The sequence below is a fragment of the Triturus cristatus genome, chromosome 9 (assembly GCF_964204655.1).
Source record: "Triturus cristatus chromosome 9, aTriCri1.1, whole genome shotgun sequence".
NCBI classification, from domain to species: Eukaryota; Metazoa; Chordata; class Amphibia; order Caudata; family Salamandridae; genus Triturus; species Triturus cristatus.
Genome location: NC_140592.1, coordinates 82,518,129 through 82,544,916, shown reverse-complemented (window position 1 = coordinate 82,544,916; position 26,788 = coordinate 82,518,129). Strand labels below are relative to the sequence as shown.

General features: G+C 45.0%; 1 protein-coding gene across 2 annotated transcripts in view; it reads right to left on the bottom strand.

Moving 5' to 3' along the window:
• PLXND1 (plexin D1) overlaps positions 1-26,788 on the bottom strand; it is a 316,145-nt gene that overhangs the window by 5,363 nt on the left and 283,994 nt on the right. For both annotated transcript variants that reach the window (XM_085624462.1, XM_085624461.1), the window contains exons 31-34: positions 17,222-17,326; positions 14,065-14,228; positions 7,571-7,718; positions 1,634-1,774 (exon numbers count right to left, since the gene is read on the bottom strand). In XM_085624462.1, coding sequence (XP_085480588.1) covers positions 1,634-1,774; positions 7,571-7,718; positions 14,065-14,228; positions 17,222-17,326 — 558 coding nt within the window. The remainder of the gene's footprint in view (positions 1-1,633; positions 1,775-7,570; positions 7,719-14,064; positions 14,229-17,221; positions 17,327-26,788) is intronic.

Sequence of the window (26,788 nt, the reverse complement as noted above, 5' to 3'; positions counted from 1 at the left end):
ACTTTAATTGTTGCCTGAAACCTGTTGGATATACAAGGAACTTTGCAGTACTTTTAAAACTGCTGCACTGCCACAAAACTTGACCCCAGTAGCAAAAGAAGCTTCCCACCCTTCCAGCCTCCCGGGGAAATGCCTGCTGCCCGGTACAGCCAGTCCGGCCTCATTCTGACAAGCAGACCAGTTACAATTACACATGTTTAAATTCCATTGCCTTTTTGCAATGGCACAATTCTTTATTACTAATTATTTTGCACAGGGAAAATGTTTTCCTCATGGAAACGCTCGTTCTGCAATACACCCATTGATTTCAGTGGTGTTCCGATCCCTTATTAATGCTTGAAAGCAATTTACACCTGCTTGTGGTAGGATTAAATCTCTGACCATTTCCAAAGTGGGAGATAAAGGTTTGAGAATAGCCACAGACGTCTGTGTTTGCGGGTGTTCCCAAACTAGCAAGGGAAACCCAATTGCCCCTCCCTGAGTGGTGCTTATGTGTGTACATCACTGTTGGTTAATTGAGTGTAAAAAATAAAAAAAATAGTACGAGTGCAAGATCACCTTTAATAAATACCTTCTACCCATAAACTGTACCATTTCAACATTTTAAGCTGATTTACATTTGCAAATGATTCTGTGAATAGATGTTTTTTTTAATGAGATCTCGCTTATTTATCAAATCAATTAATTTTTACCATTCATTGAAGTCTTGCTTAACCACAAAACTAATACAATTTCAGGGTTCAATAGGTTTTCACTCATTCCCCAAATCAGTGGCATCTCAAAGAATTCTGCTCCAGAGTGTGGTACCAGAATATCATTGTCAGAATATCATCTGACCTAAATTTTGTGTTGTGAACATTGACTACAAACATATTGGCCCAGTGGAGTTAAATGATAGAAAAGGTACACCCAATGGAATGATACCTTGTAAACAATATATGTTGTATAATATTTCTGCCTTCCGGCTGGGTTTGGTAGGATGGAACATGCATGCATGCTGGGGCTTAGAATGCAGAAAAGTCCATTATGCTTGGTTCTAAAATGATACCAAATGCATACATGCCAGGCCTGGAAGTCCAGGATGTTCAGCTCTGGCAGGATTTTGGAAGAACAGGATGCACAGGAGGTGGAGCTGAAAAGAGCAAGCTGCATTAGGAAATGCAAGATTTACTGATAGGAAAATGTTGGAGGGTGGGTGTGCAGGAATATCTAGGTCCATAAGACTAAAATACTTCCACAAGAGCAACACACTCAAGTTTGGTTGGGTTTGGAAGGGTTGGAGACAGCTATGGTGGGGGTTTGGAAAGCTAGGCCGTGCCTTCATGGTCTGCTTTGAGATGCACAGGCATGAAGATGGTGTACTTATTTTTAGGTCTGGAAGGCATATGCAGGTATAGAAGGCTAAGATGGTCAGTTCTGTCTGGGTCTGGAAGGCCGAATTCTCAGGTATTCCTGGGTCTGGAAGGTCAACGTGTGCGGGCATGGCTAGTGAGGAAGTGGAGACTGAATTATGTCTGGAAAGATCAGGCGTGCAGGAATGTCTAGGCATGATGTGTATGCATGACTGTGTCAGGGGGCTCAGATGTACAGGTATGGCAGGCTCTGCATCCCTAGGGTCAACGGAATGTCTTACCCTGCACTCCTCTGCCAGGTGTGCATTCATCTCCTGGTCGCTGAGAGGCGGCATCTCTTTGATTTGTTTGTAATATCGCTGTACAATCTTCCGATACTCTGGAATTTCTTTTGCATAGAGGAGCTTGTTGGTGGGTGAGTCCTAAGGAGAGGACACAAATCTGAATATCGCAAAAACATACACACAATTCCATCCCTTTCCAATCGACTTCGACTATCAAATGCACATTGTCCTTACATTATTGAAAGTTGTAGATCTGATCACAGCAAAGCGACTCGTGGACACACTCATTTTTCTTTGAATAGAGTCTTGAATTGGTGTGCAGTGAGTTCTGCAAACTCAAACCCATTAACTTAGGAGAACTTATGTTGTTTATGCATGTAGTGCTCCTAGAAGTGGCAGAGGCATCACCAAATATGTTTTTTATGTTGTAGGGGGCTGCAGAGAGTGGAGCAGCCCCAGCAACATTAGGAAAAAAACAGTAAGTCTCCTGAATCATTTTTTAAAAGCATTCCTTGGTGGATCTCTTTTGCTATTCGGCTAGCGTGCAAGGCCCTCTTGTGATTGTTATGAATGCATTTTATGGGCTGAAACATCTTAAAAGACATATTCAGAGACATATTGGTTTTATTTTAAAAAGTCTTTCTTTAAACATGGAGGGGGGAGGTAGGCCGCCTACGTGAGGTTGGACGCAGGGCCTGGGCTCAGGCCATTCGTCCAACCCTCTGTCATGTAGGGCTGATGGCCATGCGATGTGGGGACTGGCTTTATGTATGGTAATAAAATATTACATTATGTAAAAAAAAAAAATCACTAGAAAAAACCAAAGATTAAAGTGACGTTCTGGTTAGGAAACAATTTCAAGGACAACACAACATTTTAAACAAAAAAACATTGAAATTACCATTTATAGTGATCTCTAGCAACTATAACTTATGCCCTAAGGTAACTATAACTCACGCCCTCGCCATGCACAGCTAATTATCCCACATATTACATCACTCATGACGTGTTCTATGACACCATTGATAATATCGCTGCAACATCTGAAATGGCATAATTGATGACCAGTCTGCATGATGGGACGCGAGTTATAGTTACTTCAGGGCACGAGTTATAGATACTTGAGATTACTATAACTGGAGAATCTCAGTGTTTTTTTGAGTTTGAAATGTTACGTTGTCACTAAAAATTTCACCTAACTATAATGTCACTTTAATCTTTGCTTTTTGCTGTGAAAATGTATACATTGGGCTCTTTTGACAAATCTTCACATTCAAAAAACTTTCCATAAAATAGGTTCATCCACCTCAGCGCCTTCCTGGAAGGTCGTGGGGTGACCCGTCAAGCGGGGACCTAGCAAAAGGGGGGGTTCCTATACGCTATTTCTCCATCCAATTTCCACGGGGAATTTTAGCCCGCATTACAGCCAAAATGGTTGAATGGAATTGCATCAAATTTGACAGAAAGCTAGTTCTTTACCCAGAAAGCGTGCTGTTTGTGATGTGATGTAAATTGGTACCCGTTCAGTAGTTTTGGAGAAATGCAAGTTAAGAATTCACAGATATATTATCGCTTTAGCTGAAATTCAAAATGTTAAGTCTTCTGTTGGCTGAGGGGCTTTTTTGGAGTGAGTACTCTGAGCGGCTGGCCGCAACATAAACAGAAATTCTGCGGCAGCCATTACAGGACTCAGGGACTTGGTCACCTGTTCTGAAAATATTTTAAAATAGAATATAAGTGTGTAGGGTAGGGATACCCTGAGCCCATAGTACTTTTGTAGGGGTCCCTGGGGACCCCCTGGGCTAAAATGGGGGGGAAAATAACAGTTTTGCAGTCTGCAGGAGTGCTGTGGGATCTCTGGATAAAAAAAACGGGGAGGTGTTCTATCTAATAAAATCCCCCCCGGGGGTGGGCCAGGGCCCAAGGGTCATTTCTTTTAATTGTTAATGTGGAGAGGAGGGCATTCGTGGGCCCAGCATACCAGTGTTTCTAGATCACGCTGTCCAATTTCTAGTACTTAATTTGAGGCAGAGGTTTCCTATGATCGGCATCAACACTTAATTCTCAACACTGGCATTTATGATAAGTCACCACAAGGAGGTGTTGTTTGTTTCATTTTAAGATGAGCACAACAACAGTTTAACAACTTAACATACATTAAAAATGAATAATATTTGCCACTCACGCCTTTCTTATAGCCTTGGGAGGCCTGGGACAGTCTGAATTGTCACACTTATAGGAGTGTGATGTTTAGTAGTTGCGTTGATGCTTTCATTGGCAACACTGGCAGCGCAATGAGTGCTGCAAGCTGCAATGGCCTCAGAAGGGCCCTGGCACGTACTTTTTTTTAATGACAAATTAAGCACTGCCAATTCCCTCCTTACCTGAATATCATACAGGCAGGGGACTGTACCATTCAATGCAGAAGCTGGCTCTCACTGAGTTCAGGGAGACACAGGGTTGGGGTGGCCATCGTGCCCAGCCACCCGATCCCCCAATGAAAAAAATGTCAGGTGGTGCACCGTGTTTGATGTTATTTGACATGTTGTCAGTGATACCTCTGAACATGTTATGAGTGATTCAATGTGTGGGGTCATAAGCAGTGCATGGCAGGGGTGCAAGCTCAGCAAAATATAACTGGTGAATTTCAGTTTTGTGTAGTTTAAAATGTTATTTTTTAGCAGACTTACTCACCTAACTATAACATCACTCTGACCTTTGTTTTTACTAGTGAGAATGAAAAAGACACACACACATATACATATATATATATACATACACATACACATACACATACACATACACACACACACACACACACATATCTCGAACTGTCAGATAGGATCAAAAATGCCAAGTATAATGCCAGGTAGTTCTTCTGCATAAAAACAACGTTGCCCATCTGCGGTCTGACCCCGAGCGACGTCCTGCAGCCTAATCTCTCGAGTGATAAGGTCTCATGTGCCCTGCTGGATAAGAGAGGCGCTATCGCTCTCTAGCAAACATGGCCGCCAGCCTTCGCACCACCATTAATCACTCCGCGGTGACGGCCTTGGACTCCGCGGTTGGGGGTGGAGGGGGAGAGGTAAAATGATGAATCTGGGGTTCATCGGGTCAGATTAGGCCATACTTAGAGTTGCAAAACAGACGATTAATCTTGTTAATGCTCACAGGCTGGCAAGTCATGGCCAAGTATTGTGTAGTCAAAACAGAGAAACTTCCTCTGCCCGCAGCCAGTGTGTGCACAGTGCTAAATACACCAGACGGGGAGATACAAGTGAATCGCTGCGGTTTTCACATCTGTCTAAAATGTGGTGGAAATACAAAAACAATATGAACGAGAGCAACAACATGCCAGTAACGAGGTTCTATTAGTTGCTCGGAAAGCGCTTTATTTTTCAATCATTTATTTTATTTCTCAGTACTTTTTATTATTTTATATCTCTGGCAGAGCTCAAGCCTAACTCAAAGAAGTTGCAGAAAAGCCTTACAGAAAAAAGCATAGTGTGCAGGGCCTGTGTGAGAGCTGATTGTAGGAACTAGGAAGGGATGACCCCAAAGGCGTGGAGGAAGGTGAACGCCACTACACAAAATACCACTACCAATGCCACGACCAGATACGTGTGTGATCAACCGCACATCTACAGCTGTCCCAAACTTAACACCACCCATTATCTTGACACAGACCCTTAGATTAATCCTAATGAACCCTGTGCCTTTTCTGGCCACTAACATCAATCCTAAACCTAACCCAAAGGTTAACCCTACATTTTACCCTAACACAAATGCTAAGCCCAGCTTTTAATTTAAATGTACCTAATCCTACGCGTGACCGAAATGCATACCTTATACTGAACCATAAGCATAATACTACCCCTACCTATTATCCCAACGTATACCCTACTGCTAACATTTACCCTATGCCGGAATGGTTTTTGCCCACACTACTACTGTCTGGAAGGGCGCTCCGGGCCTTGGAATGACTTTCCAGACAGTAGTAGACCAGCAGTGCCCTGCCGTGTTCTTGTGAGTGTGTAAAGGTCTGCAGGACAGGGCTAGAGTGCAGCATCTCCTGGTGAAGAGGGATGTCTCTCTCTCTCGGCTGCTCACGAGGCAGCCAGCATCCTCTGCTCTGATGGAAACTGAAGTGACTGGTACTACTTCGGGTGAGCTGGAGCCCCACTGACCAGAATGGTCTTCCGCCACTCACCTGGCCCTATGTGAATGACCTTGGTGCATTCTTAGACCTTGCCTTACCATGTATGCTGCAGTGGTTAGGAAGGAAGTTTTCGGGTGACACCCACACTTTTCCACCACTTTTGTCCATCTCAGACCTGAACTCATGGGCTCCTGCCTAAATGTGAACACGTGTGAAACACCAGCTAGACTTGCATGATATATATTTTTTCAAACATGTAAGACCATTTCATAGGTGCAGAATTGTTCCCATCTAATTAATGCTCTGCTAGTGGTAGCTTCCATCAGAGTGACATAGGTCGCTAAACGAAAAACAAAGAACTCTATATTTCTACATGTAGTTCTAAAAATCTTCTGACTTGTTTAGAACCTCTTTAGGAAATTCTTTCAGCTTACGCTACTTTCATAGAGAGATTCTAGTAGAAACTTTGCAAATCAATTTCGATAAAGTATCCTCCAAAAACGTCAGGGGATAATTAAGGCTACATTTGTGGAAATGATCTCTAGGCTAGATTAAGCTACGAGGGCAGTGCTTAATTTGTGCCTTGTTTTCCGGTGCTCAACACTGGCACTTAATTCCTAATATCGGCCCGTTTCAGATGACAGTCTGCCACATGGTGGCGCTGTCTACCTAGTTTCAGCAGAGCACATCAGTTTAGCAATTCAATATACACTAAGTAATAATAATAGCTCGTCCAAGGCCATTAATAGTGCCATTTTGCAACACTGGCAATGGCAGAGGGTGGGTGCAAGCTGCGGTAGCATCCTAAGTGGTACCGTGGACCCTGGCACTTAGTGTGGTAGAAATGAAGCACTGCTCAAGTGAACCCTTTAGTCTGTGGAGCGCCACGGTCTGTGAATTGCATTTCAAAACATTTCGTTTGCTCGTGAGCTTTTGTGACGTAGGTGGAGGTACTTCACTTAAAATAGGGCTAGCTGAAGTAATAAAACACAACCTTGCTGTCATGACATCACCGGAAGTGACAGCATATGGCCTTTGAGGACATAACTGAAAATTATAACATATAACCTTTGACCTCCAAGACCTTATGAACACAGCTAGAAAATAATATATCTTTTGTGCAATTAATGAATTACTTTTAAATTCGAATTTTTATAAGGAACAAACACCAGCTACTGAAACTGGAAATGGTAAAGGGTTAGTATCTTTTGAAACACCAATAGTTAGATTGTTTAATTCATGAATATTTCAAAAAACGGCACAGCGGTGGCATATCCACCGCTACCCCTAAATCACACCCCCTTGTGACATCACTTCCCCTTTTCTTATTCTGCTTGAGAAGGCTGGACTTGATGCCAACAGGAAATCTAACATTGTTGATGACATGTGGAAAAGGGAAGACAATAGCAATAAGAAACTGTAAGAAGGAACTTATGCTGGCAATCTAACATAACATAATCAAAAGCAACCAGTCTAGTGGCACAGATGAACACTTACACAATGCAACACAAATGCAATTTAAAAATAATGCACAGGCACGTCCCATGCCACTAGTGAAAAACAGTTTTTCCTATCTATTTTCACTTTTTTTCTTAAGTTCTCACTGTAACCATACCTGCTTGTCCTTCTAGTCTCATGTGTGGACTATTTATCATTTTACTATGTACACTGCTTTGCTGCCCCCTTGGGGTAGGGTTGTGCTTTATAAATACCCCCCATGAAATAAATGACTGTGTGAGTAATGTCACCATACAAATGCGCATAAGCTACCATACCTTGCCCAGCTGCATGTTGGAGATGGAGCAGGCATCGATGAACGCCTGGGCGATCACCGAGAGGCAGGCATCCATGTGGTCCGTCTTCTCGATGTCGAACACAAACTGGGGGTTCTTCAGTATGTTCACCCAAAACCTGAGAGGTAGACTGCAGCAGAAAAGACAAGAGTCAAGGGATGTTCCAGATGTGTCTGGTAAGTGCCTGCTGGCACCAGAACATTGATGTTTTCTAACCTTGGCTCAGTGATGGTTGTGAAACAGAGTCGAGATTGGCCACCAGGGTCAGTGTCTATAATGCAAATTGTGCCCGTCCCACCTTATAACAGGGTTTTGATTATTAGTTTACCCAAATTAGACTCTTCTGTGTAGTGCACACATTTGCGATTAAATCTAAACTGAAAAGCTAGTACAGAATGCCCAGTCAATACATTTCTGTTCTAAAACAAAATCCAAATATGGCAGGCTCCTTTACTTTCTTTTCTTGGGGGCAGTTTTACTTACTTAACACAGTGTTAACGTTTACTATGCATGTCCACTCTGTCCATACTTCTGAGTGGGAAAAGTAGAGTGACTTCCACGTATGCTACCAGTATATCGAGTCCTAAATATTGTTCTACAAAAATATCTTAGACAGAATGGCAACTAGAAAAATATTGTGAATGTAAGTTTATATAGGTAAGTATAGATTTACTATTTTTAACTCCACATATTGGTATTTCACTGTCACAACTTCTCTTTGCCATGGACGTCAATTAGGCTTAAGACATCTATCAGCACTTTCCTTTCTGCCCCTGGTCTGGGGGTCATGAAGGGACAGACGGGAGCAGCAAGTAGCTTAGCCGCCCTGTTTACTTTCTGTAGTTTACATTCCTCGCCCCTCACTTGCCCCGGCCTCAACAGCAAACAGAGGCTGCTGCAGGGATTTAGACTGGACAGAGATAACCCTGTGACTCCACCGGGATCAAATGGTGAGTGTTTTCTCTTTCAATACTCCTGGCATTTTGGGGATGAAACACCCACATCTACAGTGGTTTCTCTGTAAAGGTACTTTGTGAAATGACACAGAGCCTCCCTCTAAGCACGTTGGAGGACAATAAATGCCAAAGAAGCATACTCGGAGTACACATACCTGTACTGTGCAGTCACAACAACAGCAGTGGTCCGCGCAAGTAAGAGCGGTGGGGCCAGCTGGGGGGGGGGGGGATTTCAACAGACCACGACGGAGTAAAATTAATTATTTATTTAATTTCCCCTCGTGGTCATCTGTTGAATCCCTCCCCAACCTGGCCCCACCGCTCTTACCTGTACGGGCCACTCCTGCACAACAATAATTGGTCATGGCGATAAAACCAAGAAAAACACACGAGATGATGGACGGAATGTTGCACATTGGCAAAACATTTACCCCCAGTCACAGATCTGGGTTTGATCCATCACCGTTCTTTAGCCCACTCTGCCACCCCAGTTCAGACATGGCCATATGCAAATCAGTCTCGACCCTGTGCCCCATGGGAACAGTCCAGCCTGAACTGCCAAGCCATGTCTTCCCTGGACCGGAATCAAGCATCCTAGGACCGGTTTTCGGGGTTTCACCCCTCCTCAGCCAGGATAGCTTGACTCCAGTGGCGTAGTGAGCACATAAAACCAAGAAACACATGCATAAATATCACACGTACGGCCGAGCATTACTGCGCGTTTTCAATGTGGTTTACTATGTGACATTTCTTGTTGCATAGTATACAGACTGTTAAGGAAGGCTGAAGCACAGTTTTCAACATTACCTCTTTCTCTTTTTCTTTTGCAACATTTGTTTATTGGAATTTCTCATAAACAATACAATGAACAAAGAGCAGTGCTCCATAGCAACAGATACAAGACAACAAGACCACAAATGGGGAGACCGGCAGGATCTTTAATACAAGGGTGGCCACCCAGATGTGACTTCAAGGAAAGGAAGCCATGAGGGACCCTAACCGCCCTCGTCAGTTCTATACGTTGCTAGGCGAAGATCAGAATGGGGGAAGCTAGCTACTGGTAACATCCTGAAATACCTAGAGGAGGAGGGCAGTTGGGGAGAAGTGGTTAAGGGGAAGGGCGAAAGCGGGAGAGAGGGAAACTCAGAACAGTGTTATGCAAAGTGTACACCTCTCCTCACATGCAGCCGATCTTATAAGCCAGCAAGTATGTTGCTAAAACGGAAAGGCAGTGAGGTTACTAGGCACTAGGGACCACCTGATGGACAGGCCCCCCTGCACCCACTACTGGGCCGGCCTCCCTCCCAGGCCCATGCGATCATCAGGCGAGGGGAAGGGGGGGGAAATATTGGAGCTATAGTCAATGGCGGAAGGTGGGCAGGCTGGGGAGCATGTGAGGTCACCGTCGGGCAGACTCTAGCGGTCAAGTGGCGAGGAAGCCTCGCAGAGCTGTAACCTACTGTGGCATGTCTATGAGTCTACCCTGGTGTCTCCAGCCCTCGGTCAGGGCGTAACAAGGGGACGAGGGAGCACCCTCATTCTCTAATCTCAGGAGGAAACGGGTAGTAGTCAAGTCAGTCTAATCTAGAGTCACCGAGAAAAGTCCATCAGGAAGGGCCTTACCCTCTCATGTGTCCAATTTATTTGTGTTTGCCAGCGTGCATGTGAACTTTTCATGTAAGGTCACTTTCTGGAGATCTATTGTCCATTGCTATGCGTGGGACCAGCAGGCCGATGCCAGTAACGGAGGATGCACGCCTTTGCCACTGCCAACGCCATGGCCATCCAGCGGTGAGTATCGGGATCCATTTCAGGGAAATCATCGGTCATGAAGGATTGCCAATTGGGTTGAGGGTTTCACAGTATGTGGGTGCAATTGTTGCACGTGCTCATGTTCCCATATGGACATCCAGTGGGGTTGGATGTCTGTGCAATTCCACAGAATGTGGTATAAATCGCAGTTGTTCTCCGAGCACCATCAGCAGTGATCGTGGGACAGTAGTCTGGCTCGGCCGAGCCTCCTCGGTGTGCAATACCAGTTTTGGACGATCTTAAAGTACAAGAATTTGAGGCACAACTCTCTGAGGACTCTATCATGGCTCTGAAGTAGAGACATTCAATTCTTTGGATTACATTCCCTACCCGGACACGCCTGCCACAGTGTGCAAGAACGCTTAAGCGTCTGGTCAGAGTGCGCATTTTTATAAGGACTCTGCAGAGGCCTAAGACAAGGCCCTTGTAATTGCTCCACAGCCGGAGATATTGGAGAATAGGTGAGGCCAGGAGTTCCACAGGGAGTGGTCCTAATACTGAGCGGAGACAGTGTGTCAATTGATGCTGTCGCCAAAACTCATTTAGGGGAAGTGCTAATTCCTCTCTGAACTCCAGAAACAGTTTAATAGTGCCCTCACTGAGAAGATGGTGGAAGTGGAGCACACCCTTCGTGCACCAATGGAAAGGATTGGCGGCTATGCTGGGGCTGCATTATGCCATGTTTGTGCCATACTGTGAAGGCTCTGGTCCAGCCGGAGCAGTTTATGGGCCAATTCCCTTGCATTGCGAGTGGCAGTAAGCAAGGGATTATCCTGTCCATGGATGCATGAAAGCGGCAGGAACCACAGGAGCATTGCAGCCCGCAGGCGTGGGCAGCAATTGCTTCATATATATGCCCTGATATCTGCCTCTATTCCTAGCAGGAGCATACGGGGGACTCTAAAGGGCAGCATTCTGAAAATATAGTTATATCTAGGCACTACAGTCACCTTTGCTGTTTGTACCTTGCCCCAGAGGTGCTGCTGTTTAAGAAAATCCAATTTGGACTGTGTCTGAAGGGGAAGAAGGTTGTCCTCTATCATTTGCTGGAGACCACTGTTCACTCAGACGCCAAGGTACCAGAGCCCCTTCAACACCCATCTCATGTCCCGGGCCTGAGGCATGTCTCACTTGTCCCCTTGGACAGTGGGAGGGCCTCGGATTTTGTACAGTTGACCTTGTACCCTGAGATGCCCTATAAGTGGCCTATAATGGACACGGCTGCCACAAGTTGGACATCAGGGATAGAGAAGAGAGGCAACATATTGTCCACATATAGTAATTCCTTTACTATAGTGTCGCCGATCGTTATACCTGACACCTCCGCTAATTGGCAGATAGCCAATGACAGGGACTCCAATATCAACAGAAATAGTAGTGGGGAGAGTGGGCAGCTCTGCCGAATACCCCTGTGGATCCTGAACGTACACAAAACAAAGCCTCTAACTGTACATCTGCCATGGGTGGGTCATAGAGGAGTTTAACCTTCAATATGGAGTCATCTCCCCAATCCCATTTTTGCCATCACTCAGTAAAGATGGGGGCACTCCACCCGATCAAACTCTTCCCGCATCCAGGGAGAGGGACAGTTTTTCATCCGGGTCATCCTTAACATGCCATAAGAAGTGGGCGAGGGTGCGTGTATGATTGGCCCGGAACAAATCCAAGCTGAGATGCATGAATCAGCTAAGGTATAACCCTACCCAGCCGTGTCCCCAGGATACTGGCAAAGATCTTAGGATCAACATTGATCAATGAGATTGAGCGATACCTGGTACAGTCCTCCGGTGGGTCTTTGCCTCAACATGACATTTTTAAAGATTTCTTGCCTTTTTCACAGGTGGACCAAATTAGATCTTCTTGAAACCTTGTGACCTTGTGACTTTTGTTCCATCTGGACCTGCATTAAACATCCCAAGGTGTACCAGCACGATTTATTTAAGTTTCTAATCCATCACTCTAAATTTCCAGACTAATTTGGTTTTAAGTGTGTCTCTTACATCTTACGCAGACACTGTATTGTCACATAACTCAGAGGTTAAAGTGGGTGGTGCAGATATGTATGTGTAACCTGTAGTCATGAGTTTGAACCCTGATAAAGCATTCTGTTCTTTCAAGGTTTCAAAATCAGAAATAGTTGTTTGGGCAATATTAAAAAACATTTTGGCTGCGCTTTTCTATGCTATTGGGCTTTATACTCTATCTGACAAATGTATTACTGTGTTTCTGATATTGGGCGAATCAGGTTTGTAGACTCTGGGCCAGTGAGGGCTGGTGCATATAAGAGCGGTAGGCGGGGGGAGTCAACAAATGACAATGAGGGAAAAGAGAAAAAAGAGAAAGACTTATCTAGCGCTTGCCGCATCGCCGACTTGGCGATGCGGCGAGCGGAAGGTAAGTGGTGTTCGCTTTCTTTCGTTTATTATCCCTTGTCATCGCCTGTCGACTTCCCCCACCTCACCGCTCTAACCTGCACCGGCCGTCACTGCTTTGGGCCTTATTTAGAGTTTTCCAGACGTGATACTCCATCACAAATATGGCGGATGTCCCGCCTGCTGTATTACAAGTACAACTGACTATAATGCATTTGTAATATGGCGGGGCATCCGGTACGTATGGGCCTTACCTTGCTTCTTAACATGACTGTAGGTAAATAGCTACACAACAGGCGCGCAACACCCATTGGACTCGAAGGGCTTCAGCCCCCCCCCCCCCCCCCCCCCTCGTGTGTGGCAGCCCGGGATGTGACAGCTTCCCGGGCAGACACACAGCCGCACCCGAGCACTCCACAGGTCTTTAAAAGACCATTTGCATGTTAATGAGGCCTTGCTGTTGTTTCACTCCTTCTACGAGCCCCTGCAGCTCCACTCTGCCTATTGCTTAAAGTTTCACCCCCCCGAAATTTTTTCTTAGCCCCCCCCCCCCCCGAAATTTGGCTCTAGTTGCGCCTCTGCTACACACTGTGGTGTGTAGATGGTCTAGGGTTTTGATAATAATTAAAAGATTATTTACTTGTGTTGTCTTGTGTGTCAAGGCTCGGAGTGGGAAGATGGAAGGAGAGAGGATTGCATTAAATATGTCCTGTTCATTTTAGGATTTCCTAGATGTACCAGTTCATGCACTGTTTGCTGCACTCTAGCTTAAGTCATTGTTATTCTGGTTCAAACATCCTATTATAAATAAACCATTTAACAAAGAGTTGATGAACCCTCTCTTGCCTCATGGGTCATAGAGATTTGATGAAATTATATTCCAAACTGGGGTCTGCCTTTGAAGCCCTTTATTGCCAATTAACAGATTATTAAAATGTTTACTGCCTACTATAGAGCCTCAATCAACTGGGAAAAATCAGAGTAGAAGTGGCCACCATCAAGATGAAACAAATGATTCAAGAAGCACCATAATTAAAGTGCACACCACTTACTGAATTTTCTTGTGGCACTTAAATGACAAAGTATCATTGTTCCTTGATGAAGGAACCATCACTTATTCACTGTCTCTTAATTATAAGTCTGAGCTGTATGGTGCAAAATAAGGCTTGAGCATTATTAAATCCTGATAATACCCTCATCACAGAGGGAATATGAATATTAATGCAATAACTCCTCCAACTGAAACTCCTCTCACATCAACCCCAGCACATGGCTGAGAGTAGAGTGGACATCCAGTAAGAACATTCACATGTTCACCAAGCACTGTTTCACCCACCTGTTTGTTTTCCATATGTGTAACGTCTCGGGGTCTGTAATCCCCCTCTTCTCTGCCTGCTCCTCCAGAAAGTCAAAGAAGTACTTGATTGCCAGGGGTGGCCGGTCCTCTCGGATGCTGAGAATGGATTTGAAGAGATCATCCAAGAACTTCTGCAGAGTGCCCTGGAGAGCAAGAATGAGTCAAGAAAGACAATCAATCCACCAGCTTGTGAAAAAGAGGCAATCACCCCAGACAATGGATAAAGGGGTCATTAAAACATGAACTAGTGAAATAATAACAGTGAGGCACACAACTGTGAAAGAAAGGGAATCAACAGGACAGTTAATAAAAGAAAACCAACTCACTAGCTAGTGAAAGAAATGTAGACAACATATCAACTAAAGATGAATGACAACAAAGCCACAAATAATGAAATAAAGTTCCTTAAACCAATATTCAAAGAACCCCCAATCATCTGGGAGAATGTCAGATGAAGGTGATTAATAGAGAAGCCAGGGAAAGTCAATGAAACTGTAAGCCCACCAGGAGGAGAAAGAAAGGAATGGACCCTCCGGTTAGTAAATAAATGGTGTGTTTGTAAAACAAGTGCAGGTGTCGAAAGGTTTTTTCAGGAGGTGGTCGTCCACTCCACCACTGGCAAAACTAATTTCCATAACTGACACATCCCAGTGCCAGTGATAAAGATAAGCAGGCAGAACAGAAGAGGAAGAGGTTGTTGATGGAGCTCACATAAGGATAACACTAGAGGATACACTAGCCAGGAGGTAGGTGAGCAAGACTTGCCTTGACTTGGGTGAAGGTCTGGTGTGGAAAAAAAAGTCCTTTTATGCGAGCTTTGCGCCTTGGGTAATACTGAAGTCTGAGGCCCCACTGTTTCCTTTCAGCCACAATCAATTCCAAGTTGCCAATAGGGCTACCATCCAGAACAGAATTTAATCGGTGGAATGTTGGGGAATGTCCCGGCTGCTGCTGGCTCCCGAGATCAGGCTGTGAAGGCTCGATCTGACCTCGACTGGAACTGCCTGAGACCGTGGAGGAGTGCGGACACCGCCTTCCTGCCTCTGGCTTTGCCAGCCCATGGGGAAAGACTGACCCAGCACATGTGCATGTAATTCCAATGTGCAGATGTGGACCAGGCGGATTGTGAGTCACCATGACGTGGTGTCACCAGTCACTCACCGCTAAATGTCACCCGTGCACCATACAAGGAAATGCAGACTGCGGGTCTGGTGTTAAGGAAAAGCATCATCAGGCCTATGACCTACTTCAGCTGGCTCACTAGACCTAGTTGTGGACCAGCAGGACCGCAGCCCATGGATGGGACAACAAGCAGCATCCAGCCATTTCCTGCTTCACCAAGATAGTGGCTGCTCTGAAAGCATCCTGCACGTGCTGCCTGCTTCATCATATTCTAAAGGAAATGTGACCTATCAGGCCAGGTGCACAAAACAGCTCCATTGGCTATCACTTCCTGCCTACCTCAAGTTAAATCCCTACTTTGTGATCTGCAAGGAAATCCATGCAGAAAAGAGATACACTCTTTGTAGCCAGAGACCTCTACCTGATACACAGCTCTTCACTTGTGAAGCTAAAGATTCGAAAAGCACAACACCAGGAACACATTTATGTAGACTGGGTTGGGGGGGGGGGGGGGGGGGGGGAGGGGAATAACATGCAATGTCCGGAGTATAATATATACAGCAGTTCTCTAGGCCCTAAGATTTCAGACTATCACCCTCACTCCTGGCCTTCTGTAAAGCTCATGCAGCCAACCATGTCAAAGAATCATTGCTGAAAGACTTGATCTCCTTTGTTCTTCTGTATGTTCTCCTCATTATGCTGCTAACTAATGGTTCTCAATCTTGTAGTTGGATTATGTGAACCCTTCTATGCTAGTTTGAGGGTAGGCCGCCCATTCAACAAATATATAATCTAAAAACAAGACACACGGCTCTGTAAAGAGCTACCCCTGGACCTCAAACTCTCCTCCCTTTCTACACCATTTCAGACAATTAAAACCCCATCTCTTTAGCATGTTTTACTACCCACTGCATTCCTCCACCAGGTCTCCACCAGTATCTCTCCACCGTTCCCTCATGTCAAACACTACCTCTACATTGCATAGGCATTCTAAAATCCAGGCATATATATATATAAACCTCAGTGTTGGCTGCCTCGGAACAGGGGTGGTGAGGGCAGGGGTGAAGATGGATTAAAAAATATATAAAAAAATAAATGTACCTTTGCAGCCGCGCCGCCTCACGTCTCCCCTCCGTCCTGGAAGGAAGGTCTGCTGGAAGCACTGGAAGCACCCAGGCTTCCGGACTCTCCCAGCCAATCACGACGCTGCAGGAGCAGCGTTGTCATTGGTCTGAGTGTCTTGTTTGGGTTCTCAGGCAGTACCTGGGAGCTTGGGCATGTTCTCCACGGAGCTGTGCAACACAGCCCAATGGAGAACATGCCAAGTGAGCATGAAGGTTCGGCCGGCCCTACAGGGCATGTGCACTAAGAGGAGAGCAAAGCACTCCTCCGCTGCTCTGGCGTCAGAGCCCAGCCCCGCCCAGACTCCCGCATAGAAAAAAAAAATGATAATAATGTCCTGTTATTATCATTTTAGTTTTACTTTTTGCACTGCTGTAGTAGCAGTGGGGTGACGCTCCTCCGCCTCAGAGGAGGAGCCGCCACTGATAAACCTACTCACCGGCACACTTTGACCCTCCCTCCACATAGGTCTTATGGTCCTCTCTGCTGCCCTCTACACCTAGGTCCATGCAACATTCATTTCCGCAATAAAATATGGGATATAGAGATGCTGGAAATATGAAGAGGGAAGAAAGGAAGCGTGTAGGCTACCGTTCTGTTCACAAAAAATGAGGACAGCACCATGAATTAGTTTGGAGCCCACAGCCCCAGGCCACCTCTGTGTTCTATGTGACACGTGACTAACTTCCCTCGTGCTACTGGTCTTTCAGAAGCACCGGCCTGCCAAGAAATCTCGCAACTGCAGATGAAAACTGCCCACCCTCAGGTAACTCTGGCGTACTTACTTAACACTCTATGTAAAGCGCTGATGTTGGAAAAGACTGAGTCTGCGCTTTCTTGTTATCACAAGTAAGTACATTAGTATATGTCTCGGCTGGTGGACGGGTCATACCTTGGTCGAAAGGAGCCTGGTTAGGTAGATCTCTGGAAGCACCTTCTTCTTGTGGCTTTGCTTGTGGGACTTCCTGTTGTCACCGTAGTCATCGACTGGAAGTACCTTGGGAGACAAAAAAGGAGACATTATTAGACACTGCACACCTGCAAGCGCATCCTGATGAGTGTCATGAGGTCCTGGCAGAAGCACCTGATCCTCAGGTAACAGAACATCATGGTATAAGGGACGCACTCAACATATATGACAAATGGCCGTGAAGAGGCCAGGCTCCCCAACAGCCATAGAGAACACATTGAAAATCCCTTAAAAAGCCCTTTGTTAAGGGGAAGGTTCTACTTAGTGTAGTTCTAACACAAAGAATGGGTTTGATCTAGAGCCTTTTGCAAAGTGAAACTTGATAAGATATTCTTCCATGGAGGTATAATAATGAAGCAAAGTATAAACCAGGCCACAGCTTCAGTGGGGTTTGTAAATGTGTGTGTTGTTCTGCTAGGGGTTGCTGAGCAGATTACCCTGTATGAATTGCATTGCTGGATTCTTCTTATGCCGGACGATCTAGAACCCGCTTATGGTGATTTCTGTGAACAAAACATTTCTATTTTTAGGGGTCTAAACGGTAGACATTGCTAAATGATTCAGATGCCTTTTGATCTGGAAGTAGATTTGTTTTAGCAGGAAACCTGGGAGTTAAATGTTATTTTAAGATAATCTAAAACAAAGCTTGTCCTGCAGGCTTCATTGGCTGATGACATCAGATTATCTCCACAGGACAAAGGAAATAATCAATCAATGATTCACATGATCATCAATCAGTCAGTCAGATACTGAGGCTTACGCCAACAAGCTGCATATATATTTATGGCTTTACTGGATTTCATAAGAATTCCAGGAGTTTTCTTGGGAGTTGCAACCATCTCAACTAACTAGCAGAAATCACCCGCCCAAACATAACATGAGAGGGAAATGAAGGACCTACCCGCATTTCTGGATGCACAAAGGTGCACTGGCACTCTTAAGCTATTGTTGTACCCCTTCCCATACTCTCATCCAGTGTTGGTGATGTTCCATTTCCATTCCTACAGTGAATACAGATTAGATCCTACCTTTACTGGGTAAATCGCCAATGTAATTTAGGGTGGGAAGGTACTTTTGACAAGTCAGTGAACACCCACCAACCAAGCAGGAGTTCACCTACTTTGGCACATAATAATGCCGTGGAATACCCAGAAACGCCTCAGTGAGGAGATTTGTTTACACGGAACGTTCTCCCATAGAGATAGGATTTTAAGGGGGAGTCCATTTATTCTTTGTGGAACACTAATGAGAATTCTCACTTGTAAATGATAGCGTTTGTGTATTTAGATGTAAAAATAATCTTAGTGAATCAGGTCCAATGCCTTATCTGAGAATGAATCACACACACATCTTGAGCATAGAAAGCAACATTCCATAAAAACAAATACATTCTCGGTGTTATCATATGTAATAAATAATTAACTCGTGATAAAGTTCATTTCAAAAGTGACAATGTACTAAATAACTAAAATGTAAAAACAATTAGAACAAAGATTAGAAAATGAGTTAACTGTGCAAAGTTAAGTCAGAACTAATAAAAATATAGAAGTTTGTTTATTATGAATATGATTTAATACGATCAACGTTGAGAATAAGGAGAGAATGTGCATAGCTCCATAGATAGTGATGTGTTTCTATTTTTCATTCATTGTTTCCCCAGGTACATTGAAGGGGGCATTAATAGGATGGAGACCATAATGGTCAGCATCATACCATGCACCAGAAATTAAAGAATAACATCCTACACTCTCCAGAACATAAACAACTAACGACTCAGGCAGTGATATATGGACTACAAGTTCTCTTACGTAGAATGTTTTTGGGATGATAAAGTTTTCTTTTCCCCAATTTATATACTTAATGTTTCTTCTCTTTTTACATTTTTAATACATTTCTCCCATTACCATATTATCAATTTTGAAAGTTAATAAGTATATTACCTTTTAGTTTGCTGCATAAGTGTATCTGTTTGAAGGCAACATATAACATTCTTCTAGCCAACAAGCAAGATTCTTATTTCCACAATGTATCCCTTATAAATTGCATTAACTTCTATCTGCCAGTAATGTCTCCCATTTATTTATGCACATAATTAAATCTCAATAAACTTTATAAACCCCCCCAAAAACTTTCCCTCTTATTACCTTCATTTCTAGCTTAGATATTATATTACCAATTGTTTCACCAAACTGCTGATGACATAAGGCTTCAGATATAGAGCCCAACAGACGTTTCATTTTGTCAAGTGTTAGGACTGGTATTTTTTACGTTTATGCCCTACAATTCTATAGTTGAAAAGTGTGTAAATAAGACTTTCTGTAGATGGTATCCTTGTACGTCAAAATGTTGTGTAAATGGAATAGCTGTGTATTAATAAGTTCCATTTGCAGGATAACTGTGAGTTGCAAAGGTCTGTAAGTAGGACATTTGTCATGAGGGGCGTTAGTGGGATGTTTGCATTCCAGGAAGTTCTGTAAGTGCAATACCAGAACAGTAGGTTTTGTCAAATGAAATTTGATTATGTCATATGTAGTGGCTACATGGTGGCATAGCAGGAGACTCCCAATGCCTCTTGGCCTTCCTGTTGAGACTGTGAGACAGACTGTGGGTGGAAAAGTCTGGGGGAATATACAAGGTAACTACCTGAAACCAGTCCCAGAGCTGGGCCGAGGAAATCTGCAAACTTTGTATAAGAATGGGAAAGAAATCACCAGTCATGGAAAAATAGCTCAGAAATCAGAATCGAGGATTCCACACCGCTGGGGGTCGAGATACTGTTGTGCGCTCCAGGGTTGGAGATTGCTTACTACCAACTCCCCTATGCCAGGTTTGGGAAAAGGACCCTGAAAGTTCTGCAATCTGTTAGGGAGCGCTACCCTGGGCCTGTCTTGAGGGAAGGAGCTGAAGTCACAGAGGAGGACTAGTCAACATACTCCTGCACAAAGAAGAGGTGACCTAGAAAAGGAGGACTGATCGGAGCAGGAAAAGCAGAATGCAGCCCACTGCAACCCGAGGAAGGGTCTGCACTGCCAGGACATGTGATAACGTCATGAGACCCTCATGCCTCAGTGGCCTGCCCTGAAGCATGTGATGGACTACAGCTCATGGAAATCGTAACTGCATCCTGTGGTTTTACCCGCAAGAGACAAAGCACTTGTGATTGAGCAACGACTGGTGAATCATGATTGCACTGCAGCTGGGCAGGTGCCGAGTCAGCATGACCGTTCCTGGTGGGCGATGCAGGACTGCGCAACAATTGCAACCACGTGGGCAAGAAAGCGGGCTGACTCATCATGGACTAAAAGGCTAAGGTCAAAACAAGGAAGAGCCACTGCAGTAGAGCAGTAACTTTGGGGACTATTATGTGCTACCATAAACATAGCCATATTTTCTGTGGGGTGGTTAACATAACATAACGTGTATTTGTAAAGCACATGTTCACCCCAGCAACGGGGCATCTTGGTGCTGAAATAACAGATATGTATACTGTTACCCAACTCAATGGTACTCAATTCATCGATCACAAATGGATGGAAGGCTGAGTGGACCCACAGGAATTTAAACCTGTGATTCTGAGGTCGAACACAGGCCCCTCCACTGGATGCATTAGTCCACTGAGCCACCTGACCCGGTTAGTCAGAGGGGACCAGAAACACCTATTCACCATTTTTTCTGAGAAGCGTAATCAGCCCAATCTTGCAATGACTATATTATATGCTACATTAGCATGGGAAACAGCTTCCGCTAATGCCCACTTGACTTTTATTTGCAGTATTATATTGTGTGTTAGGACGTAAGTTACTTTTTTGGCCAAGCCTACTAGACAGTGCTTGCGCTATCTGTTACAAGGCATATTGTGGCTTACCAAGAACGTGGAGGGGCATGGATCCCGTCCATTGCTTACCATTGGTTGGCTTTCCTTGTCACTCTCATTTGCCTACTTATGATTCGTGTCCCAGCTTGTCAATCTTTTTTTGTACATCCAATGGAGCAACGCCTCTTTACAATCACTTTGATTGGCTGACAACACGGCCCCCTCCACTTGCTTTTTAAGCACTACTTTTTTCTTTCGTGTGAATAACTCCTCGAGAGTGCGTGTGTTTTCGAACCGCCTCCTTTATGTACGTCTCTCCCATTGCACTGCGTGTTGCTCTCTGTTTCCCGACTGCTTCTCCTCACCCTCCTCCCTTTTGTGCTTGCCCTTGTGCTTCTCCCTATTGTTTACCCTACCCAAGCCCTTTGTGATGCTTTCCACCAGCCCCAAATTGCTATTGCTCCCACCTGCCCCCATTGTCTTTGCGTCCCTTGTGCTCTCCCGCCTGTTGTTTTTGAGTGCCCTCCCGTGTGGCTTTACCGTTCTCCCCTGCCCTCCCCGGTGTTGTTTCGTTGTTTGCCCACCACGCTCCCCCGTGTTGGTTCACTATTCTCCACACACTTTCTCGTGTTGCTTTTGCTCCCCCATCCTGTTTAAAAGTGAAAGCACTTTAGCATGTTGTTTTATTTTATTTTATTTTTACTTACCAATCCAACTTGGATTTATAACTAAAAGGACAATAAGCACCAGTGTCATATTGTAGGCACACACGTGGGGTGTACGTGCTGACAAAATGATGCAGGTAGCCGCATCAAAAGTTTTTTTTTAACTTTAGCAACACTGTACAGTATTGTGGATGCTGTTTGGTGTGGCTAAAAACATTGCAAAGCCATTAGGTCACAAAGGTGAGACCTATTGGCTTTGCCAGTGCTTTTTCTCTCAATTAAAGCACTGGCTGGACAATGCTTGTGTGTCTCATGGAGTTCTGAGTTTCTGCCTCTACACCCGTCTGGTTTCTGGACTGCTTGACTTCGCTCACCTGCCGGGCAAGCGCCTAAGAAGTGTACTTGGAGTTCAGTTTTGGGCCCGACAGTAAGGTAAAGAAAGCCCCAGGAGACCATTGATAAACGGCTCTCATTGGTGCAGTCTGAGCCTAGTAACCCCTGACTGCCCTGAGACAGCTGAAAAAGCTCCCATACATGCCAATTTGTATGCCACTTCGCTGATATTTAATTGTATGCCCACTACCAGTCGTTTGCTTCCAGATTACCAGCAAAGCTGATAAGAGACTAATAGACTGTCGGCTGAGCCGGCCCTTCGCTCCCTCCACTGGCTCCCGGTTCAGGAACAAATTAAATTCAAGTCCTTATGCCTAGTGCATAAAATAAGGCAGGGACTCGGTCCTCCGTCGATTTCCACCATGATTCGCCCATACAAAGCCAAGCGTAAACTCAGATCAGATGATCTGCATCTGACTGAGATCCCTAGGATTAAGAGGTCCAGAAGTGGTGGCAGACTCTTCTCTTATAACGCCTCTAAACTCTGGAACGCTTTACCTCTTCACTTACGTACCACCCCTGACCACATGACCTTTCGGAAGCAAATACAAACTTACCTCTTTCCTTAGCTTCTGGTTCCCCCTACTGTCGGTTATTAGCGCTGGGATGCCTCCGGGTAGCCATGCGCTCTATAAATGCTTTTCCATTCCATTCCATTCCAAGATAGCACAGCGAGTTGAGGTGCTTGCTCCATAGATCTCTGCACAGCCTTCAAGTTAGAGTCCTGACTCCTGGCGAATTACACTCAGTCTCCCCCCATCCCTTCACCCTTCTTAGGTTGAACAATTCAGTCTCACTGATGCGGGTAACAGAACATCTGTTTCTACAGCGCTACACATTGATAAGACCATGCCAGCAAGCGCTATGTATAGAATATGTTCTATTCTTGTGACCTGTCCTGCCACGAGGGGTATTTTTCACAAAACAATTCCCCTGTGAGGCCAGAACATTTCTCATCCCCCGACCTCCCGCCTCCCAGGGCACTTTATCTGATGCCACCCAAGGGCCGGCTGTGGCACGGGAAGTCTTCCTTGAAAGATTGGCTGTTTTTTCCTGTGAGGAGCTGGAGAAATGTTATCAGGGAAAGTCACCGGTTGGCTGGCGCGTGGTGCTGCCGGTAACGGAAGAACATATCACTACTACTGCTGGAAACACAGCGGCGATGACGTCTGACCTGCAAGGGCGACTCAAGAGCTGACAAGCCACCGGGGCAGGAGCCTGGCGCACATCCTGTGCCCACAATCAATTATAGCAAAGCTTTGTGGATGAATGTAGTGCTTACTGCCCCAGTAGAGGCATTGAAGCGCTTCACGGACCTATAGCACGCTAGCCCAGAGTTGGACTGTAGTGTTAGTTGCAAGCATTGGAACTAATTAAATCTTAGGCATCATTATAAGAGTTGCTACGTTATTTTTAGCAGTAAGTTAATTGTTAATTGTAAGTAGATAAAATAATTTAAATAAATAAATACATACATAGCTCATGAATAATTTTAGAATATCAAAGTAGATAACAAACAGGTAATTGAAGTCGTCTTGGGGTGCAAAGGGGTCACATCTCCAAACCCTTGTGGTCCCTATTTGATGGTATGCTATCAGTTACTGTGCCAACGAATGAATGGGCTTCACATTTCCACGCTGGTTCTGGCGGGAGGGGCAGGGTGCTGTGCAAAAATGGCTCGTGTTACATCGGATGCCCTCATTACAAGTTCAAAATAAATCCTGATTCAGGATTCACAGGCCGAAAACTGGTTATAGCCAATAAGGAAATTCCGCACCTTGAAGGAAAATGAGCAGGAATATTGACCAATGTTACAGACACCAAGGGGCAGATTTACGAGCACCCTGCGCCACCAGTACGTCTGTTTTTGTGACATACTGGAGGCGCATTTCACTTCTCCATATTTACAAGGAGAGGAAAAGCCACCCTGCGTGGCTTATCCTGTCCTTGTAAAAATGGCCCCTTCACACGCAGCACTTTGCGTGGAAGGGATGTTCCATGGGTGTTGCTGTGGCTATTCCCACGCAACACCCATGGAACGAGACACATTTCCAGATTTACGAGGAATCGTAAATCTGGAAATGCGTGTCAATGCTACGCCTCCCCAGGGGAGGCGTAGCGAGGCGCAACGAGGAGAAATGTTTTTATTTCTCCTCGTTTTTTCCTCTTTCAAAGCGTGCTGCATTCTACAGCACGCATTGAAAGAGGAAAATGCACTTCCTTGTAGATCTGTCCCCAAAGGTAAATACCCAGCTTTCATGGTAATCTCCCAGTACTTTGGGAAAAACTTGGGGGCAGATCTACAAGGAAGTGCCGCAGCATGGCAACGCAAGCCCTTTGGCTGCGCCACACTGCGGCACTTCCGAAGCACAGGAATGCGACATATTTACAAGAATATATCGCATTCCTGTGCTCTCACCTGCGCTGGCGCACAAACTGCACGAATGCGCCAGCGCAGGCACCCTTGCACCATGGTGCAAGGATGCTTGCGTCATGGGGAGATTGTTTTTGAGTAGGAAGGGGCATAAAAACACAAAAACAGTAACTATAGGCATTTTCCTCTATCAATGCGTGCTGTAGAATGCAGCACGCTTTGAAAGAAAAAAAAAACTATGAGTAATGAAAACATTTCTCCTCGTTGCACCTCGCTACCCCTCTCCTGGGGAGGCGTAGCATTGACACGCATTTCCAGATTTACGATTCCTCGTAAATCTGGAAATGTGTCTCGTTCCATTGGTGTTGCATGGGAACAGCCACAGCGACACCCATGGAACGCCCCTTCCACGCAAAGTGCTGCGTGTGAAGGGGCCATATTTACAATGACAGGAAAAGCCACGCAGGGTGGCTTTTCCTCTCCTTGTAAACATGGAGAAGTGAAATGCGCCTCCAGTGACGTACTGGTGGCGCAGGGGGCTCATAGATCTGCCCCACGGAGTGTGGCAGAAAATCACAGTCTTCAATAACTGACCATGCGTGCCGGGACTGCCTTTGTCTCTCCATGGAGGTCTAAGCACATAATAAGATTGTAATATTCACAACAGCCTCACAGAACTGAGAAAAGAGCAAGTTAGACAGTAAAAGTGAGAAACAAAAGCAGGAAGTGGAGGCGCTCTACACGTACAGGCTCTGGGGGGAATCTCTGTGCAGATGCTTCATAGCAGAAAGCCACAGCTTGAAAAACACAAGTTCTGGCTCGATTATTACAGATGTGTATCCCTGTTATCTTATCAGCTGGCTGCACTGCTTCCTGAGACATGTGTTCAACTTGTTGGCCCCAGAATAACAAGCTTCGGTGAAGATAAAATGAGCAGAAAACAAACACTATGGGCTCTTGAATGTGTGTGCTAGTATTTAGACTGACAGCGGGGGTGGGGGGGACATCCTAGGTAGCAAGGAGGCTGAACCCACCGAACTAGCACTGCAAACTGCCTTCGGGCTCCACAGAGAAGCGCTTCAATGCCTCAACAGGGGTAGTAAGCGCTGTATAAATCTACAATACAATAAGCATTTGTGTAGGCCTTACTCTCATTTGCACGACCCTGTGGTACTTTTGAATCTGGGCTCCCTTTGCACTTCCTCTGCACTCAATTACGAGTTTAAGTGGCCTGTTGACATTGTATTTGGTGTCTTCCACATTATTTAGAGGTGGGTAACCGCACAACGAAGGTGGAACAGGCTGGCGTTTGTTTACTGCTGGTTTATTTTGCTTTGATTACTTACCGGTAATCCTCATTACTCTTAGTCCTACTCGCCTCGTCCCAGTCATAAACAACATGAGGCAGTATCCAATCACAGACAGGAAACAAAACAGGAAACACTTATTGACCCCGCCCAACCCTCCAGCTAAGGGCTACAATAACTCAAGCCACACCTAAGCACTTCTTGAAATACTAAGCAACACAAAGGCCTGATATCGGGAGGGTGGGTGGCAAGTATGACTGGGTCGAGGACGAGTAGGACTCAGAGTAATGAGGATTACTGGTAAGTAATCCGAGCATTACCTCTAGGTGTCTCGTCCTCGAACCAGTCATAAACAACACCTCTAAAAAGACGGCCTATGTAATACCGAAACCTGAAATAAAGAAGATACAGGATATACAGCACACCCAAGTGAAAATCAATGCTATATCCACAGACTCACACAGGAGCAGGTGCCTCGCCCACCTGTAATACAGCACTCCCAAAATCCAAAGATCAGTTTGAGCACAATTCCGACGACAATGTCTAATGAATGTAGGCTCAGAAGCCCAAGTTCCAGCACGACATCCAGAGATACTCCATTAAAGGCGCCCCAAGAAGCAAACACCCCACAAGTGGATCCTGCTTGAGTGTTAAAAGGACACGGCACATCCGATCCCTGATATGCCAAGGAGATGGTTATCTTAGTTGCCGCTAACCCTGTACTGCAATACCAAAAGTCACAAAAAGACTGTCAGACGTCCGAAATGAAAGGGAGAAAAACAAGCTAGATCCAAGTATACAATGTTCAAAAGACCATTAAACTATCAGGACAACATATAATTAATCAAATTTGTACGTGTATATTATCAAAAATCTCTTTATTTTCATGCTTTTAATCTTTTTTCTAAAGAATCAAAACGTTTCCATTTCATTAAA